The sequence below is a fragment of the Hypanus sabinus genome, chromosome 10 (assembly GCF_030144855.1).
Source record: "Hypanus sabinus isolate sHypSab1 chromosome 10, sHypSab1.hap1, whole genome shotgun sequence".
Lineage (NCBI taxonomy): Eukaryota > Metazoa > Chordata > Chondrichthyes > Myliobatiformes > Dasyatidae > Hypanus > Hypanus sabinus.
This window is the reverse complement of record NC_082715.1, coordinates 105,863,990-105,883,368: the sequence shown is the minus strand read 5'-3', so window position 1 is coordinate 105,883,368 and position 19,379 is coordinate 105,863,990. Positions and strand designations below refer to the sequence as shown.

General features: G+C 40.8%; 1 protein-coding gene across 2 annotated transcripts in view; it reads left to right on the top strand.

Annotated features, from left to right (window-relative positions):
- map3k5 (mitogen-activated protein kinase kinase kinase 5) overlaps positions 1-19,379 on the top strand; it is a 183,495-nt gene that overhangs the window by 151,838 nt on the left and 12,278 nt on the right. For both annotated transcript variants that reach the window (XM_059982504.1, XM_059982506.1), the window contains exons 23-28: positions 1,555-1,740; positions 4,881-4,986; positions 6,095-6,353; positions 7,194-7,306; positions 9,288-9,400; positions 14,723-14,799. In XM_059982504.1, the coding sequence (XP_059838487.1) occupies positions 1,555-1,740; positions 4,881-4,986; positions 6,095-6,353; positions 7,194-7,306; positions 9,288-9,400; positions 14,723-14,799 (854 nt within the window). The remainder of the gene's footprint in view (positions 1-1,554; positions 1,741-4,880; positions 4,987-6,094; positions 6,354-7,193; positions 7,307-9,287; positions 9,401-14,722; positions 14,800-19,379) is intronic.

Sequence of the window (19,379 nt, the reverse complement as noted above, 5' to 3'; positions counted from 1 at the left end):
GTCAGGCAACATCTAGGGAAATGAATGAGCATTCAACGTTTCAGGCCAAGGCCCTTCTTCAGAACTGGACCCTTCAGGACTCATCTTCATATGTGAACATGGCTTAGTTTGGTAACTGGGATAATGATTTGTACAATATATGGAACAGATTTTCCTTTCCAAGTTGGCTAACTTATTTTTTTAAAGCAGGTATCAACCTCAGAGAAAATCTGCCCCCAAAAGAGGTTCCCATACCCAGCAGCAGTTTCTGTCCACCAGTTAATCCATAAGAAAATTAGATCAGCCTGCTTTGAAGACATGCAGTATCCCTAAGCGCCTTTCCTCTGAACACCACTGGAAATTCTGGCCCTATAAATGCACATCTTTGCTTGTTGTCGCTCAACTTCACTCACCCCCAACACCGAACAGATTCCACAATCTATTACTCATTTTAAATGACTCACCAACTTATTTTCTTGAATTAATTGCTTATTTATTATTATTATTTGGATTTTGTTTTCCCTTTTTGTATTTGCACAATTTGTTGTCTTTTGCACATTGGTTGGTGGTCTCTGCTGTGCAGTTTTTCATTGATTCTATTGTACTTATTGTAAATGCCTGCAAGAAAATGAATCACAGGGTAATACGGTGGATTCTAGTTAACTGGGACACATCAGAACTAGTACATTTTGGCCTAATTAAGTGGCAACACCAATTAGCTGATGTTTCATGGAAATAGTTTAAAAAAATATAAAAAAGACAAACTGAGTCACAGATTGTATTTAAGTGAAATGTGGAACAAATTAAAACACTAGCAATGCTACTAAAACTGTGTATTAGTTTCTAAAATTTATTGATGGAGGTACTCATCCAGTGTACACTGCTGTGTTCTTTTGATTGACTGTAAATGAACAAACCAGATCAGACACTAGTACAAATAATGGACAGCCTTCATACAATACTGTTGACAATTGCATCCTCCAAATCTTCATTTTCATTTTAACATTGAAGATGATTGTCAACACCTTCAAATTCCGCAGAGTTCTGCAGAATTTGTTGAAGTTGTGAAATAGTTTCCTTCCCACTCACAGTGGTTTCTCCATCTCCAAGCCTGAATGTTTGAAACTGCAGTGGGTAAAGCAATTCTGGATTATCGTGCTGCTTACTTCTCACAAATATCAGTGACAAAAAAAAATCACTGTATTTTTGAAGACAAAAACACACAACTGACACTATTTTAAAGCTGCTCACTCTGAGCACGGTGTAGCATCTAACAGCCACACAAGCACGCATCTGACACTAGCTAGAAACTGTTCGGCAACAGTCTCTTGCCCCCATTTACGCGGCATATTGTCCCAAATAAACAAAGGGAACCCTGACAAGTTTCTGGATTAGTTTTTGTTCTTTAAGAGTTATCCCAAGTAAGCGGCTGCCCTGATTAACTGGTCCAGTTAACTGGAATCCACTATTTATGGTGACACGTATGTACCTGGACTTTGATAATAAATTTTCTTTGAACTTTGTTAAAGTTTGGAAGGCTAATAAATACTTTCTGCATGTTTTCTTTATTTGTAGGGTTCTGAAGAACCAAAACTGAAATCGGAGCACATCTGCACACTTGTTGTTAGTTTAAGAGAGTTTGTGAGATCAACTGATCGCAAAATCATCTCAGCCACGCTTTCCAGGCTAAAGTTGGAGCTGGACTTTGACAATCATGCCATTAATCAAATTCAGGTGGTGCTGTTTGGTTTCCAAGAAGCTGTAAGTTGAAATATATTTATTTTAGTGTGAATTTTTTCTGTAAAAAGTCCTTGTGTTGGCTGACTGTGAAATGATTTTGACCTGTCCCAGTCTGAATGCTGGTAGACACGAGTTTACAGAACTCTGCCAACTGTGCAACCTTTAACCTGAGACTGGATGGTCAAAGAAGGGGACACTACAGCAATGGTGTAATGACCATGCTGTTTCATGATAATGATCGAGTGCTGAAGTATTCTTCATTACTGCTGAGGTTTATGCAATCTTAAAAATGCGCAAGTATACTCCAGATGAAACCATGCAATTCGGTAGTTCAAACATTAGTATATGATTTGCTAGGTGCCCATCAAGGACCACCACATCCTTTGGGGTATTAGACTGCAATGCTTTGTGAATACAAGCCTCCTATTCATCTAGTAAATCAAATTACTTGGCCAGCCCTTAACAGAGTGCTGGGTAATAAAGATATGAAAACAAAATGCTGGATACATTTTAATTTTGTTTCAGATTTTCAGCACCTGCAGGTATCATATTTATTCAGGATGACAAATCTAATTCAGGAAGCTGGCAGAAATTTCAAGTTTCACTTTCCCAAATGTTTTTCCTGAATGTCTGAAACATGAAGGGTTCTGTTTCCTAGAAATAATGTTCACAGCAAGAACACTTAAACAAAAATGATTTATTTGTTATTAAATACATTTTTAAGTTATTTTCATGCTGGAGATGCGTCTCTACCAAAGGAGGTTTAATACGCTGCTTCCCTCCGCTAGCCTGCAGGTCACCCTTGAGCAAGGTGTAGCACCTTGTTAGCCTCCTCACTCGATCAGGGTCATGTAAATCCATGGGAGCAGGTGGTAGAACTGGTGCATATCACAAGTCCTGGTTATCTACCTCTGACGCCAGGCAGACAATCTCTGAAGAGTATTGATAATGGTTGCGGTCACCCATCTTGTAAAATCACTGCCCAAATGAAAGCAATGGCAAGCCTCTTCTGTGGAAAAATTGGCAAGTGCAATCTTGGTCAAGGACCATGAATGCTCACATCATGTGGCACGGCACATAATGATGATGATAATGATCTTGGATTATTCCTTCAATGCAATGAACTGTCTTTGGTGTTTAATGGGTTTTCTTCCAGCTATTAGGATTAAAGATGAGGAATCTGATATGCATGAACTACATATCCAAAGAATGTAACCACTCACATCTATTACTTCTGTTTCTTTGCTGCTGAAGTTCAATTTCTGGTTTATTGTTTAAAGGGTGTTCGGGTTCCATATTGCAATATTGCTGTTTGACAATTGAACTGGTGGAATTTCTGATAATGTAGCTTGACTTTGGTTGATACTGGGATTTCAAGGGTAATTTCCAAAATATATTTCTTTGGGAGAGAATGTTTTGAAAGATATTGTACTTGCAAGTCAAGTGAATAAAAAAGCTATCTTCTCTAGTAGGCACCAATTGAGGCACAACACAGCAAGCTCTACATCCAGGTTTTCCTTACCTTTCCTCAGTCTGGGGCAAGTTACCCCTGATGATGCAAGCTTCACTCATGAACCACCAGCAATGAAATAAGGCAGAATTCCACAAGATCCATGATTTGTTGCTTATGGTTGCCTAAGATATTAAATTTCCCACTCACTTTCCCTGGCCCCTCCCACCACCACTGGACCAACAAAACCAAATAGAAGTTCGCAAATTCACCACTCCTCTTCTGATTGAGCAGGTTACAGTCATCAGGGCTTGAGAGTGATATTTCATATGACCAGCCATTACAATTTTCAACAATTCTGGTCAAATTTTATTCATTTTATCCCTCTTACACACAATCCTCGACTAGCCTTTTGTTATTCACTATCTTTTACCATCGTCTTTCATGGGGGTCTGTCACCACTTTAGCTACCTAGTCTCTTCTGCCCTCCAATGGATCACCGACTTTCCCTTTCATTCTCTCTGCTCCTCCCCTCTTTTCCCTAACTCTTAAGATATCTATCAGTAACTTTTTCCATGACAGTTTAACTGTGTTTCCAGTGCCACAGATCTTTACATTTTGAACACTGAGAAGTTAATTGCATGTTTCAAGAAAGCACTTTTAAAAGAAAGCCAAGCACCTCTTAAGGGCATCGACCAACCAATGGAAGAGGTTCCTTGTTGGAAATTGAAAAGCAAATTGTGGTAAACTTCATATACCTGTCTGGACACGCCCCCTCTGCTGACTGCTCCTGTGGCTCCTCCCTGTATAAAGGCGATTGGAGGCACTGTTCCTTCCTCAGTCTCCAGGATGTTGTGTGGTGGCCACTTGCTGCTTGTGCTTTCTTCCAGCCAATAAAAGCCTACCTTAACTCACGTCTCCGAGAGTTATTAATGGTGCATCACAAATACTGAAATTCTGAAATAAAAATGAAAAATATTGGCCAAGTCTTTGACTGTTTTACTTTTCATAGATGGTGCTGACTTGTAATTTCAAACAATTTTCTGTTTTAAATTCCATTTACAGCATCTGTAGGTTGTTTTTGATTTTAGAAAACAAGGGGTTTTCAAGGATCAGTTACCTTTTTTAGAGTTATTTACAATAATAAAAGTATCTGTTAATTACAGAAACATTTTATGAGAATGTAAATAAACAAAGTACTGTATGCTGAAAATGCACATTAGGCCACGTAGCTCTAAAAGAGAATTATCATTGGTATTTGGGTTTCTGGTTCCGGTGAAAAGTTGAATCTCCATGGCAGACCTTGCTTCTTTCTGCACAGATTTGTATGTATTTTCTCTTTTTACTTCAATGTTAGCAGGGAGCCATGTTTTTTATTCTTATAGCACTTAAAAGAAAATTTCATACTGTTTTTCAATGTAGTGGGAAATATCTGCTGTTTTTATGTGGTCTTGTTCATACATGCTTCCTGACCCACAAATACAGCTTTCTCAAAAATGGCCTGTCAAACCACTCGGTTTGAGGGCATTTAGGGATGGGCAATTCATGCTGGCCTTTCCACTAATGCTGATATGCCCAATGAAGAATAAATGTTTATATGCTTTCATTTCTACAGCTGCGCTGTATAGGTTCAATTTTTTTAAATCACTTTTTTCTTCCTGTAGTAACCAAAAAGATTTAGAGTAATTGTTTTTTTATTCTGTGATACTAGGTAAATAAAGTCTTGAGAACACACAATATTAAGCCTCACTGGATGTTTGCTTTGGATAACATTATTCGCAAAGCTGTGCAGACAGCAATTACTATTCTTGTTCCTGGTGAGTCATTGCTGCCCCAGCAGGTGACTGGGCTGTTTAAGAATTATTCTGCTTCAAACTTTAATAATTCTGCCCCTGTGAATTAAGCTAATTGGATTTTCTGCTGCCACCTGAGGGTGTAACAAAGAATCAACTATTAAATTTTATGGATCCTTTTTTTTTAAAAGTTGCCTCTCATTATAAGGAATTAACTGAGTTAATTATTGTATTAATAATTAAAAGGGCATTTTGTTACTTTTAAATTGGTTGCAAAACAGAAGCATTGTATCAAACTTTTAACTTCTGTCGGTGTAAAGTAGACAATATCAGATGGGTACTTGTAGTGTAATGTCCTTTGTTTCACATGCCTACATAAGTGACTCTTTTTAGACAATAACACATCATATTGGCCCATCATGGAACGTTCGGGTGTAGTCTCTCTCATCACTGGCGATAGGAGATCAAGGGGTCTCCGAAAGGGGAAAGCTCATCTGCTTTTGAAGCTGACCTTGATAATTGCGGTAGCCGGGTTCTAATGCCAGCTAGTTAGATCCTGTATCGCCTTCTTCCAGAGCCTCCGTGACCTGATGGCCACCAGAGCTATACACATCATCCTCAATACTAATCAGGTTCACGTCTTTACTATATGTACTGTTCATCGAAACCTAGAGTGAAAATCGTCATCTGTACTAACAACCAACACAGCTCTGCCAACAATGTTTGCCTCGCCTACTTGGGAGGGTGACCAAAACATGCAGATAAAATTTAAATTGATATTTAAAGCAGGACTAACAGAAAGTATTTGCGATTGTTCCTCTTAAAAATGCTCTTTAACCCAAAATTATCCCCATAACCCCAGTGAAAGGGAATCACAGATCCCAATAAAATCCAAGCTGGCCTGTTGTAATTGTCAGAAAATACCAATCTATAGACTGTAAATATTAATTAATACTGTGTTTTTAAATAATGAAGAATATATATAAAATTGTCCAAATTTATCTTGTTTTGAAGACCGGAGCTACAACTGAATGCAATTTTGATTGGAGCTAAGCAGACCAGAAACACTGTATCTTTGGTCTGACAGAAGGCTCAATTGTTAAGATAGTATGTCATTTTTAACTTTGTACAGAACTGCGCCCACATTTCAGTCTTGCTTCTGGGAGTGATGCTGCAGACCAAGAAGAAACAGATGTTGAGGATGATGCAGATGTCGATGAAAATCACAATGAGCCACCCCGCTGTGAAATTCAGCAGCCATCTGCTGTGAATGAGGACCGAATACCAACTTCGGGCGTGAGCACACTTAGTTCAACTATATCACATGACTCTCAGTATATACACAGGTCCTTGGCCATGCAGTTGGGGAGGCTTAAGTTGGAAACTAGCAGGTAAATCATTCTATTTCAAATACTTCAGTAAGAATGTGGTTTGGTTTGGTGGTCATGTATTTATATGGAAAATAAAACCAAGATTGTTGGAAGTATTCCAGTTGTTGGATAATATTTCAGATGATTATTAATTTGAATAACTGGAAAATTTATTTCATTGGACGTTCGTAGAGTTATCATAGCATGAAGGAGATTATTTGTCCCATTTTTCAGAGCAGAATTTATTGTACTATTAGCCCCACCCCACTCTTTTTTCCAAACGCAGTCTTCATCATTCTATTTCTAGCTCTGGTATTTATAACATTTTTAATGATTCTGTTGTCAATTATCAGAAACAAATTTTCCTTACTTACTCTACAATAGCTTTAAAAATGCATATTTCATATCTGGAAGAGTCATCTTCATTTATTTTGTTTGGGATGTGGTTGCAATGTGTGAAAAATTAATAGCCATTGATTAACTAGTTATAATTTAATTCCAAGTCAATGACACTTAAATTTTATGTGAGGAAGCAGTAGGATTAGGACCACCATTGAACATGATATAACTATAATAACCTTCAAAAGTGTGTGCTTAGTCCATGGTTTATCTAAAATATATGATTCAGCAGGGGCTAAGAGATATTGTACCATTCTCAATTAAAAGATTACTTCAATTCATCTTAACAAAACTAATCTGTACTAGAATAAACATGGTATTTGTTGCACATTTCCTTTTTAAAACTTTGCAATCCAGTCTGCAAATCAATGGAAAAACTGAGTTAAAAGCAGCTTTTGAAATTGTGATTAATTGGAACTGCATTTTACAAAGAATTGGTAAAATTGTTACATTCATTTGCAGACTTTTAGAAGAACTCATTCAAAAAGAAAAGGACTATCAGATTCTTCTTCACCAAGCTATTGAAGATAAGGAACAAGAAATTAAATTGCTCAAACTGAAGTCACAACAAATAGGTAATCCTTGAATAAAACGATCTTGCACAAAGTATGATTTTGATTATGCACATGTTGTTTATACCTCTGTTGTTTTTTGATTGTTGGTTTCAGTCTGGTTGTTGTTTTCAAAAAGGGCAAAAAGGGTAATTGAAACACATTTGGTCATGATGAGTAAACACGAGGAAATCTGCAGATGCTGGAAATCAAACAACACACACAAAATGCTGGTAGAACACAGCAGGCTAGGCAGCATCTACAGGAAGAAACACTGTCGACGTTTCGGGCCGAGACCCTTCGTCAGGACTAACTGAAAGGAAAGATAGTAAGAGATTTGAAAGTAGTGGGGGGAGGGGGAAATGCGAAATGATAGGAGAAGACCGGAGGGGGTGGGATGAAGCTAAGAGCTGGAAAGGTGATTGGCGAAAGTGATACAGAGCTGGAGAAGGGAAAGGATCATGGGACGGGAGACCTCGGGAGAAAGAAAGACAGAGGGAGATGGAGAACAGGCAAACAACTAAATATGTCAGGGATGGGGTAAGAAGGGGAGGAGGGGGCATTAACAGAAGTTAGAGAAGTCAATGTTCATGCCATCAGGTTGGAGGCTACCCAGCCAGTATATAAGGTGTTGTTCCTCCAACCTGAGTTTGGATTCATTTTGACAAGAGAGGAGGCCATGGATAGACATATCAGAATGGGAATGTGACGTGGAATTAAAATGTGTGGCCACTGGGAGATCCTGCTTTTTCTGGCAGACCGAGCGTAGGTGTTCAGCGAAATGGTCTCCCAGTCTGCGTCGGGTCTCACCAATATATAAAAGGCCACACCAGGAGCACCGGACGCAGTATACCACACCAGCCGACTCACAGGTGAAGTGTCGCCTCACCTGGAAGGACTGTCTGGGGCCTTGAAGAGTATAAAGTGTATTGGAAACTGCATGGCCAGGTTGTTTCAATGTGTGCACGCAAAATCTGGCCTGTCCTGATGAAGGATCTCGGCTTGAAACATTGACTGTTTACTCTTTTCCATAGACGCTTGGCCTGCTGAGTTCTTCCAGCATTTTGGGTGTAGTGCTTGGATTTCCAGCATCTGCAGATTTCCTCTTGTTGGTTTACTGTTCCATGACTGGTCTACTTAGGAATTATCAATAGTTACTTTCTCTAATGAGCATACCTATAAAAAGGAACCAGATTTGAAGTTGAATATGGAACCAGGGTGTGTACTTGTGGATCATTGTCACGCAGACTAAGTATTGGTTCACTATGGTGTCTCTTTGTTATTTCTATAAGCTTCCCTTTTTGATTAAGTTCAAACCAATTGCACGAATGCCAGCCATTTCAGGCTGTTACAATGGGATTTTTTTTGGGGGGTGGGTGGGTAGTATATTCCTCTCCTAGTTGCACACAAAGTCAGTGGTGTGCGGGAATCTGTCAGTTTCCTCATTGTCCTTGTACGTGAGCCAATAAGATGAGTATGATGGACTGGGCTGCCGGTGAGCAGAACCCAGTTAGAATCCCCAGACTGGTTTGTGGCCTTGGTTTTGGAATATAGTAATTTATTTTTAAGTTTGCTGTTTGCTTATTCGCCGGGGAAGGGCATCAGCAATGCCTCCACTGGGAGATCTCAGAGAGACAGGCAGTCAATCCACATCATGCATGTTTTGTGTTTATTAGCACCAGAGTTCATTGACAAATGAGCCCCTGGTTTTATTTTTCTCAAGGAATAGCTTTCATAACCCTAGAACAGCTATCGAATTTTAAGCTGTTTTCAATGTACTAGGTAATTCATCCAGATAAACATTGCACAAAGGAAGGTTAGTTTTCACAAAATCGATAGAATTGGCGTTGCACCTTTAATATTGTCAGAGTTTACATTTTTCTAAGGATTTCATTTTTTGATTCAGCTGAAGCAAGCTTTCATGCCGTAAAGATATTGATCTTTCACGACATGCTACTGTTGACTTCATTCATTGTGTTCTGTTTGATTCATCTTATTTTTGTAGACTTACCTACTCTGTCAGTGTGTCACTATGATTCTTCTCCAATAAACCCTGGAGACCCTGAACTTATTAGCTGGTTGAAAGAACATGGCGCTGATGAAGATACGATAGACAAGGTAAGAAAAGGCACCAGTTTATGAAGTACATTATTCATCCGTATGGGGTGGGTATCCTTAACATTGCAAATTATGATACACGTGAAAAATGGTAACAAAGGAAAGAGTAGGATCTGTCACTGAGCAAAATGGTACTCTGTGTGTGGAGAGAGAAGTCGTGCATTTCTAAATAAGTATTTCACATCTATCTTCACAGGAAAGGAGAGATGTAAAATCATAGAATGGTTAAGGCAGAGAAGGAGGCCATTTGGCCCATAGTGTCTGCGCAGGCTCTCCACTGGAGTAATTCTCCATTTCCAAGCACAGGCCCTTCCTCTGTGGCCTTGTGCATTCTTCTCCACCACATCTATCCAATTCTCTCTCGAAGGTTTCAGGTGAAGCTGCCACAACTGCATCAGTAGATTTCATGTCTCTTTTAATTCTCTTCCCCTCTATACCTGTGATCCATTCCATCCATTGTCAGTTTATATATTTCTACCAAGACCCTCCTCAACCTTCTCTTCTTCAACGTTAGTCCCAGCTTCTTTCATCTTCTTTTAAGTCTAGTCCCTTATTCCAGAAAACATTCTCATAAACCTTTCCTGGGCATTTCTAATGCTTTCCTATCCTTCTTATAATGTGGCAACATAAATGAACACAGTATTTTGTTGATACTGGACCAGCATTGTATACAGATTCGGCATATCCTGCCTGAGTTTATACTCTAAAACTGTATCAATACAGTCAATATGTTATATACTTATTAATCACTTTCTGAAGTTAAGAATACATATACAGTGGATTCCTGTTAATTGGGACGCATCAGGACCAGTACATTTTGGCCCAATTAAGCGGCTGTGCCGAAGCATTGAAGTTTCTTGGAGATGTTTAAAAAGATATTTTAAAAAAGACTAACACTGTTTAACTGATTAACAAATCATGTATTTAACCAAAATACAGAGACTAAAACACTAGCAATACTACTACAGTAATATAGAACAGCATTAGTTCCTAAAATTTATTGATGGAGAAATTCATGCAGTGTACATGGCCATGTTCCTTTGATTGACTGACTGTAAATTAACAAAATCAGTACAGACGCTTTGTGCAGATAATCGATCCGTTATGCGATCCATTGCTTTCTTTGAACCTGATATTGTTGTGTATTTGTAGCCAAGGAAACAGTTCAGTGTGGCACAATTGAAGAGAAAAGGTCTTTTTCTCAGGCATTGTAGATATAATCTGTACAAACTTTTTGAAGCAGGTCCAGGAGTTCTGTAGATTTCCATGTTTCTGCACTTAAAGCATCAGCACTGCCTTCCTTGTTGTGTGCTTCCCTGAATTTAATGCGGTGCCAACATTTCCGTCAAGACAATCTGTAGCTTTAAAATCTCCGTGAACAGCTTCTTATTTAACTCGTCTGACTTGTTTTGTTTCAACATTGGTCCTCTGACACACACACCTCGTCCAGTTGCGATGGAAAACCATTGATTGGGGTTCTCTTCGGCATCTGAATCTTTGCCTTCTCGGTTTTGTTGGTATATTCCCTCTCGTCCCTTGAGTAGTGCCCATTCTTCTTGCAGTTTATCTTGCTGATGCATTGAGTGTGCAATTGTAGTTTTTGGCACTTTCGTTATTTCTGGAGCTGACAATGAGTGATGTTAGGCAGATGAATTTTAATTTGGTCTATTAGGGTATTTTTTCAGCTAGTGTCAAATCTTTCCATGGCATCTTAACAAAGGCACTTTTAAGTCAAAATAAAAATCAAAATTATGAAAAATACCTGCCTTTTGAATCAGCGTCCATCGACCCAAATGAATAACATAACACAAGCACAAGCACATGCAACATGCAACTATTTAAAAATTATTTGCTCTAAGCATGGTGTGTGCTGTCTAACAGCCACATAAGTGTACGCAACTAACACTAGTTAGAAACTGTTCAGCAACAGTCTCCTGTCCCAGTTAAATGGATGGTGTCCCAAATAAACAAAGGGAATCCCAGCTTTTTTCTTATTTGTGTTTGATCTTTAAGAGTTGTCCCAAATAAGCAGCTGCACTGATTAATTCATGGCCCTATTAACCAGAATCCACTGTATGAAGGGTTTGAACATCTTTTAAAACTGGACATGGTGATTTAAATCACATTTGTAATATTTATTATCAAAGCAGAGAAAAAAGCAGTAATGTGGTTATATGTGATCTGTATGAAATACTTCTTCACACAATTTTTGATCATCAGTTACTGGGAAGGATTTAAAGACAGACAGTAGAGGATACAGAAGAAATTCACATAAATCTAAGTTATTTGGTAAAATATTTGGAAAATTAAGGAAAAACTTCTTTACCTAGAGTGGTGGGTGGTGGGCCATAGAACTGCACAGCAAAGAGTTCATACCTGAGAGGCTGGTGGAGGCAGATCTCAATGCATCATGATCTACAATGCTGGGGAGTGGGAATAACAAACATTTATCCTTTCAGTCTGCCACAAACGCTATAGGCTGTGCTGTAGGTTTCCACAATTCTATTTCTGTCTACATAACACATAACACCACACCCCATCTTTAATTGTAACGTTGTTCAGTTGATACATTCCTTGTGTTAATGGGTCTACATGTTTGTAGAGCTAGCACATTCTATGTACAGGGCACTAACGTGGCCTCTCTGGATGATAAATTTCAAGTGTTCACAGCTTGTCTGCTGCTAAGCCCTTACCAATGTCTCTGTCATCTCAAAAGGCATGAGTTTTCCAGCATACTTCTGGCTTATTCATTCTATCCTCCTTATCCTTGGGGTAGTCAAAAACTCTGCTGCTCTTGCCTCAGTGTAAACACCGAGTCACATTTGTCTATGCCACATAAGTTTCTCTTCACCTCAGTCTTAAATCTCTTGCTATTTTATCTGAGACAGTTGACCACTATTCTACACAACCCAGCCAGGGGGAGCATCATGTTCACATCCAACCTCTCTGGCTATGTCAGAATTCTATAACTTTCAAATGCATCCCTTCTTATTCTCCTAAGTGCTGGTGAATGCAAACGTAGTTAGCTTCTTGCACCTGGAATCAGTCAGGTAAACTATCAATATATTCTCCTTTGGGTAAGAAAACCAAGTGTGGTGACATCAATTCCCTGTAATTTGTAACACAGCATGATTCCAACATTTCATTTGCTTTTTTGACTCCTTGCTATGCCTGTTTGTTTCAGTGACTTGTGTCTCAGAACACTTAACTCTTTTTCTATGTCAACATTTCCTATTCTACTTTATTTAAATTATATGGGGATTTTCTGCACTCTGGCTGAAGAGGGTAACTTCATATTTATTCACGTTACAAGTCATTTCTTTGCCAATCCAGACACTCAGTGGCCACTTTATTCAATACCTCCTGTCCCTAAACGTGGCCACTGAGTGTACGTTCGTGGTCTTCTACTGGACCCATCCACTTCAAGGTTTGACATGTTGTCCATTCATAGATGCTCTTTTGCACACCACCATTATAAGGTGGGTTATTCAAGTTACTGTCGCTTTCCTGTCAGCTTGAATCAGTCTGGCCATTCCCTTTTGACCTCTATCAATAACAAAGCATTTTTTCCACTGGATTTTTTTTTTTTGTTTTTCTTGCATCCTCTGTACGTCCTAGAGGCTGCTGTGAACAGAAATCTCAGGAGATCAGCAGTATCTGAGATACTCGTCCCATTAGGCACCAACAATCATTCCATGGTCAAAGTTGGTCAGATCACATTCCTTCCCCATTTTGATGTTTGGTCTGAACTTCCTGACCGTATCTGCATGTGTTTATGCTTTGGATTGCTGCCACACAAGTTGCTGATGAGATGTTTGCATTAACAAGGTGTACCTAATAAAGTGGCCACGGACTGTAAATGGCCTTGCATCCTCTTCACCCTTTGCAATGCCATTCATTTTAGTATTGTTGGCAACATTTGGAATATTACATTTGCTTCCCTAATCTGATACATTGATACATGTTATGAATGGCTGTGGCACAAGCATTGATCCCTGCAGTACCCAACTAGTTGATAATTGCCACATTAGTAAAAATGTTATTCCCTATCGCCTCTTCTCATTGTTACTGTCAGGGAGGAGATACACACACACTCAACGATTTAGGAACAGCTTTTTCCCCTCTGCCATCCGATTCCTAAATGGACATTGAACCCATGAACACTACCTAATTTTTGTAATATATTTTTTCTATTTTGCACTATTTTTTAATCTATCTAATATATGTATATATACTTACAATAATTAACTTATTTCTTTCTACATTATCATGTATCACATTGAACTGGTGCTAAGTTAACAAATTTCATGACACATGCCGATGATAGTAAGCTGATTCTGGCTCCTGTCAATCAGCATTCAACACACGCCAATATATTAGCCTCAAGAGCTTCCTTAATCCTCAAGTATATCGGATCCACAGGTTACTGTACATGCATAAAAAGCTCTGTACATTTGTCACACTACTTCCCCTTTAGAAATCCACATTAACTCTGAGTAATCCTGCTGTTATTTATATTTTCTAAGTATTCCATTTTCTCAACATTTATGATAGAATCCAGTATTTTGAAAATACAGTCAGATCAATAATCAGGGAGTCAAATTTGAGTTTATTTCCTTTGTTCTTACATTTTAACCCTGTGATTGAGTTATTATTCTGGTAAATCAGTTTAATGACAACAGATCCTTGCAGTGCTAAGAACTGTCATATCTTCCTGGTGTGGACTGATTAGTACTTCTGACAGTTATAGCTAAACATCTTTCTTCCCTTATTCCAGGTCACTAAATACTTGTCTATCTTTTGGCCTTTATGATTTTTTTTTTGTTCATGATAGCATAACATTCAGATAAGGACTCCTACTACACTAAGTTTCTCACCATTTGGAAAGTGCATTGTTTTATCCTTTTTAGTTGCACTGTAGTGACCACAGATTTGTTTTAACCAGTCACTTTGGTAATATCTCCTTGAGTTTATTGGTTGCATCAACAAGCCTGTCCTATGTTGGCAACCCTAGATACATATAGACAGTAATAATTGTTCCTGATGAAGGAAACGGATCCGCTCAGATTTGCCAAGGGTGACACGTTGAGATCATTATCAGAGTTTCTATGATTATTTTACATAATAGTTTGCCTCAAATTTACCGTTCAAGTAAAACACAGTTTAGAGTGTATAGATCTGCTCTCAGGTAGAAAAAGTGCAAATTTTTTGCTAATTATAGTTTACACATTCCAAATACAGTACGTGTGTAATTCAAAATGTAATAGAGCAAGATTGGTTGCCTTCTTGTGACCATGAAGATTTTTCTCTTACTTTACTCAGTTTGTGGCAGATGATTACACTCTAATGGATGTCCTCAACTACATGACAAGAGATGATCTGAAATGCCTGAGGTTAAGGTAATTGATTTGTTTATTCTTTTTCTGTTTAATTAGTCGGGAGGGTCAACGCTGGATTCATGAGGGAAGTTGACATTTCAGAACCCTTTTGAACAGGGAGAAACAGGAATTCTTCTACCTATCTATTTCTTTCTCCCTCCCTTCCCATCTTAAGTTCTTGTAGATTCCTCAGGAAAACATCCGGTCTATCTCCCCTAACCCCCATTCAATCTGATTGTCAGATTCTCCTGCCACTGGTGTCCATTTGGTCCACTTGACTGACTGGCCCAGGGGAAACTGAATTCCTAAATGTCACTAAGATCTGTAAAACGCAAGAGGAGTTGATGTACATTGCATTCACAAAAGATGGAAAGAGTTTCACTGACACACAGGAGGAGAAATATAGAAAATGAAAAGACGAGGGAGAAATGTAACTCCTGGTAGTCAGGTGTAAAATCTGTGATGGCTCTCCAAACTTCGTGATGTGATTTGTCACATTAGGGATTTTTTTTTAATTGTTTGGCCATTTTGCCTGAGTCACACATTACTCCCTAAATATGCATATTTCATCTCATTGTCACTGGTAGGACAAAGATACAAGACGCATTTTGAAAGACTGCTGTATACACTTACTGTCAGGAGATGTAGAGGAGGCTTTTTTTTAAATTATTAAGTGCAATCGTGAACAATAGCCAGATCAGAAGTGCTGATGAAGTCAGCTAGTTCCCAAAGAGAACTCCGATAGGCCAATCAAATGGTTCACTGCTGCTCAGTGATAGAACATAAAAATATCATATGTATAATTAAGAAACATTTAAAAAAATAGTAGAAATACTGGAGTCATGATGATCATGATGAAGTCTGCTGGAGAGAGACATTTATACACATGCTGTCCTCCATAATTCAGAGAGATTGAAGGATATGGTTGCAGGGTGACAAAACGTGACAGGAGCACTTGGAACTAAAAACTAATCCCTACCGAGAGAAAATGGCACCTGATCTTTCCGCACTGTCCTCCACAGTTTAAGGACTAAGTCCAGCCGGAACATAACTCACAAGTGCTCTTGAAAGTCAGATATTAACCCTACCTGCCAACAACCAAGCATTGCCATCCTGGTCCCCTTCATGATAACTTATGAAGAAGCACGTGACTTCCCTCCCGGAGACGATCGGTGTTTGTGCACCCGACTCTTGAAGGCTTGGACCCCATTGTCGCAGATGTTTCCAACCACAGCATCTGGAAGGCTGTTCCAAATTCTGATAGCACAGTGAAGGAAGCTTCTATCCAGTGTGACCCAAAAGCAAAGCACTGGAGACAATTTAGCAGTTAATATGTTACTTGTAAACTGTAAAGTAACAAGCCACAAGGGGTCACCAAACAAGAGATAAGGGATACTTAACATGACAAGGCAATAAGGTAACTGAAGACTAGGAGCAACTGTTTGTTAACTCGTACAAACCAGCAAAGCATTGTTGATGAGAACTGGGTTTAAGTAGGCTGCAGGTGATGACTTGGAAATGGGGGGCATGCGACTCCTGTTAGCTGGTGGAATTGGGAGGTGCTTATCTGTGCAGGCACCCGCCCCTGCCCACTACACCCAGCAAACGATGGCCCATAATGATAGGATGGATCCAGTGGGACACCATAATGAGTCGTGGATCCAAGACAAAACTTTATAGCATCCAAGACCTCTCCTTCAGACTGTACCCTTTCAGTCAATCAGGTGCTGCACACCAGGGCCATGGTGATGTGAACTCATCAACTGGTGTACACGGGATCACTTTCCGCCATCTTTGGTACGTAGGTGGGGTGAGTGATCTTTGGACCATGGGCTTGAGATGGGACACGTGGAAAGTGGAAGGATGGTGGCCACTGGAGGTAAGTGACTGGGTTGATGTGATAGGCAATGTTAAGGGACCAGTGAACTGGGGTGATATTTTACAAGAGCTGGTGCACAGGGGCAGATTTTGGGTGGACAGCTGGATGTCATCCCCAGGTCAGAGCAGTCTGGCCAGGTGCCAACAGTAGCTGGCCTGGTGGCAGCTAAGATGGTCCTCTGCGCCTTCTTCCAAGCATTCCGGTATCAGCAAACCAGGATTCCAGCTGGCAGCACCTTCACCATGGGCTCCTCCACAGGGACAACGAGAGGTAGGTAGCCATGAAGCACTTCAAAGTGTAACATACCTGTTGACAAAGAGATGTGCAGATTGTGGGACAGTTCAGTCCAGAGCAGATACTTCCTCCATGTGGAAAGGTTGAAGGTGGCGAAACTCCTCCGCTTGTTTGGCTCCTGACTGACAGTTGGTCTGCGGGTGACACTCACTGAGGTGTGGATAAGGGAGCAGAAGGCTTGCCAGAAGGAGGAGCCCAATTGAGGGACCTCAACTAATACATTTTCCTGAGGGAAACTGGAGACAAACTACACATTGGAGAGTGATGTCATTCTCAGTGGCTGATAGAAGTTTGGAGGGGGCAATGAAATGGGCCACCTTGGAGAACTGGTTTACTACTGTCATGATCACCATGGTCCCATCAGAAGGTGGCAAACCAGTGATGAAATCCATGGCGATGTGGGACCACGGACGTCGAGGGACTGGTAGGGCCGCAGGAGCCCAGAGGACCGCTGGCTGGAGGAACTGGACTGGGCACATTGAGGGCAGGCAATGACGAACTGACCGTCTATGATTGTGGTGGGCCAACAGAACCGAGTTGCAGAAAATCCAGGGTCCATCATGCACCTGGATAACCAGAGTGGGACACTGCAGTGCCTCAGAGTGCACAGCCGCTGGGATGTACATGGGGTTGTCAGGTATGTTGGCTGGAGCAGGCTCATGCTGTAGGACCTGGTGGATCTGGTTCTCAAGATCCCAGATATTCGAGGTGAGAAACCGTGAGGATGGAATGATGGGATGAGGGTCAATCCCAGTTTCAGCTAGGTCAGATTGGCGTGACGGGGCATCTGCCTTTGTGTTCTTGGAGCCAGGTCCATTGGAGATGAAGATGAATTGCTCAAAGAAGAGGGCCCAGCAAGCCTGAGATGGGTTGAGTTGGTGGGTCTATTGTATGGATAGCAGGCTCTGGTGGCCTCAGGATAGGCTCAGTTGTCCCCATCAGCCACTGTCTCCATTCCTTCAAGGCCCATTAATGGCGAGTCACTCTATGTCTCCTACTCCATAACTGTGAGAGTGGAACTTGCATGAGAAAAAGGCACAAAGTTGTGTCTTCCTGTCATCCTGGAGAGGATGGACCCGACATCAGATAGATCCACCTCTACCACAAAACGTCTGGAGGAGTTCAGATTGGAGAGAATGGAAGTGGTGGTGAAGCATCTCTGGAGCTCCTCAAATGTGTGATCTGCAGTAGCAGACCAGGTTATCCATGAGCAGGTGATGGTGAGGGAGGGGAAACGAGCAGCGATTTGGCTGAAGTTCCTGCTGAAGTGGCAGTAGAAATTGAACAAGTGCTGTAGTTGTTTGAGGGAGTATGGTCAGGGCCATTCAACAATGGGGCATGCTTTCTCTGTGTCCATGGTTATTCCTTGGAGTGAAAGGACATAACCCAGAGAGGAAAATGACTGGGGTGTGGAATTGGCATTTCTCTAACTTGCATACAGCTGGTTTTTGAGAATACTGAAGGACTAAATGGATGTGAAAGGCATAGTCTTGGGGGTCTTGGAGAAGATGCAGCATCTCTCAGGATCTGGTTGATGAAGGCTTGGAGACGGCTGGGTTTTTGGAAAGTCTGAAAGGCATCACCAAGTTTTAACTGAGCAGTTGGTGTTATGAATGTAGTCTTTCACTCATCCCCCTGGCAAATGCAGATCAGGTTGTACATGCTCTGTAGATTCACTTTGGTGAAGGTCTGGGCCCTGCAGAAAGTTTTGAACATGCTATCCATCAAGGGGCGAGATCCTGTGGGAGTTTGGTGAGGTCAAGGGCTTCTTCCATTACCACAGATTTACTGGGTGAAATCAACTGAGGTTGCAGGAAAGTGGCCCGGCAAGCGGATTCTCAACTCAGCAGTGAACCAGATAACCAGGCAAAGTGAGGGTCAAGAGTGGAGAGTCAGGGGTAGCCCAAGATGAGAGGAGTGTCGGGTGTCGATAATGAGAATCGGATGGACTCTCAGTGCTCTCCGATGCTCGTGCACAGGCCGTATGTGTGCTCTAACCACCTCAGACCCCAAGGGACATCTTTCAATGGCCATGATGCAGAATGTGAAAGAGAGAGGCTCAGTAGCGAGTCCAAGTTGCGCACAGTGTCCGGTTCAGAAAGTTGCTTGCTGTGCTGGAATTCACCAGAGCCTCCTGTGAGCATAGAGCTGTTGGGGTGTGGAGGAGGACTGTGAGAGAGAGAGAGAGAGAGAGTCAGGGTCAGGCTATGGTGCTGAAAGGAGAGGCTTGGATGAGCTTACAAGATAGAAGGCCCCTTGTGTCTACCAGGTGGTGCTATTTGCCCATGTGTAGTGGGCATTTGATGCACAGGCAATCACTTGCTCCACAGAAAGAGTACAGGTTGTTTCTGCACCAGCACTTACACTTTTGGGGAGTTAGGAAAGCTCTCCCTGCCTGCATGGATTTTGGAGGTGTTGATGAGGGTCC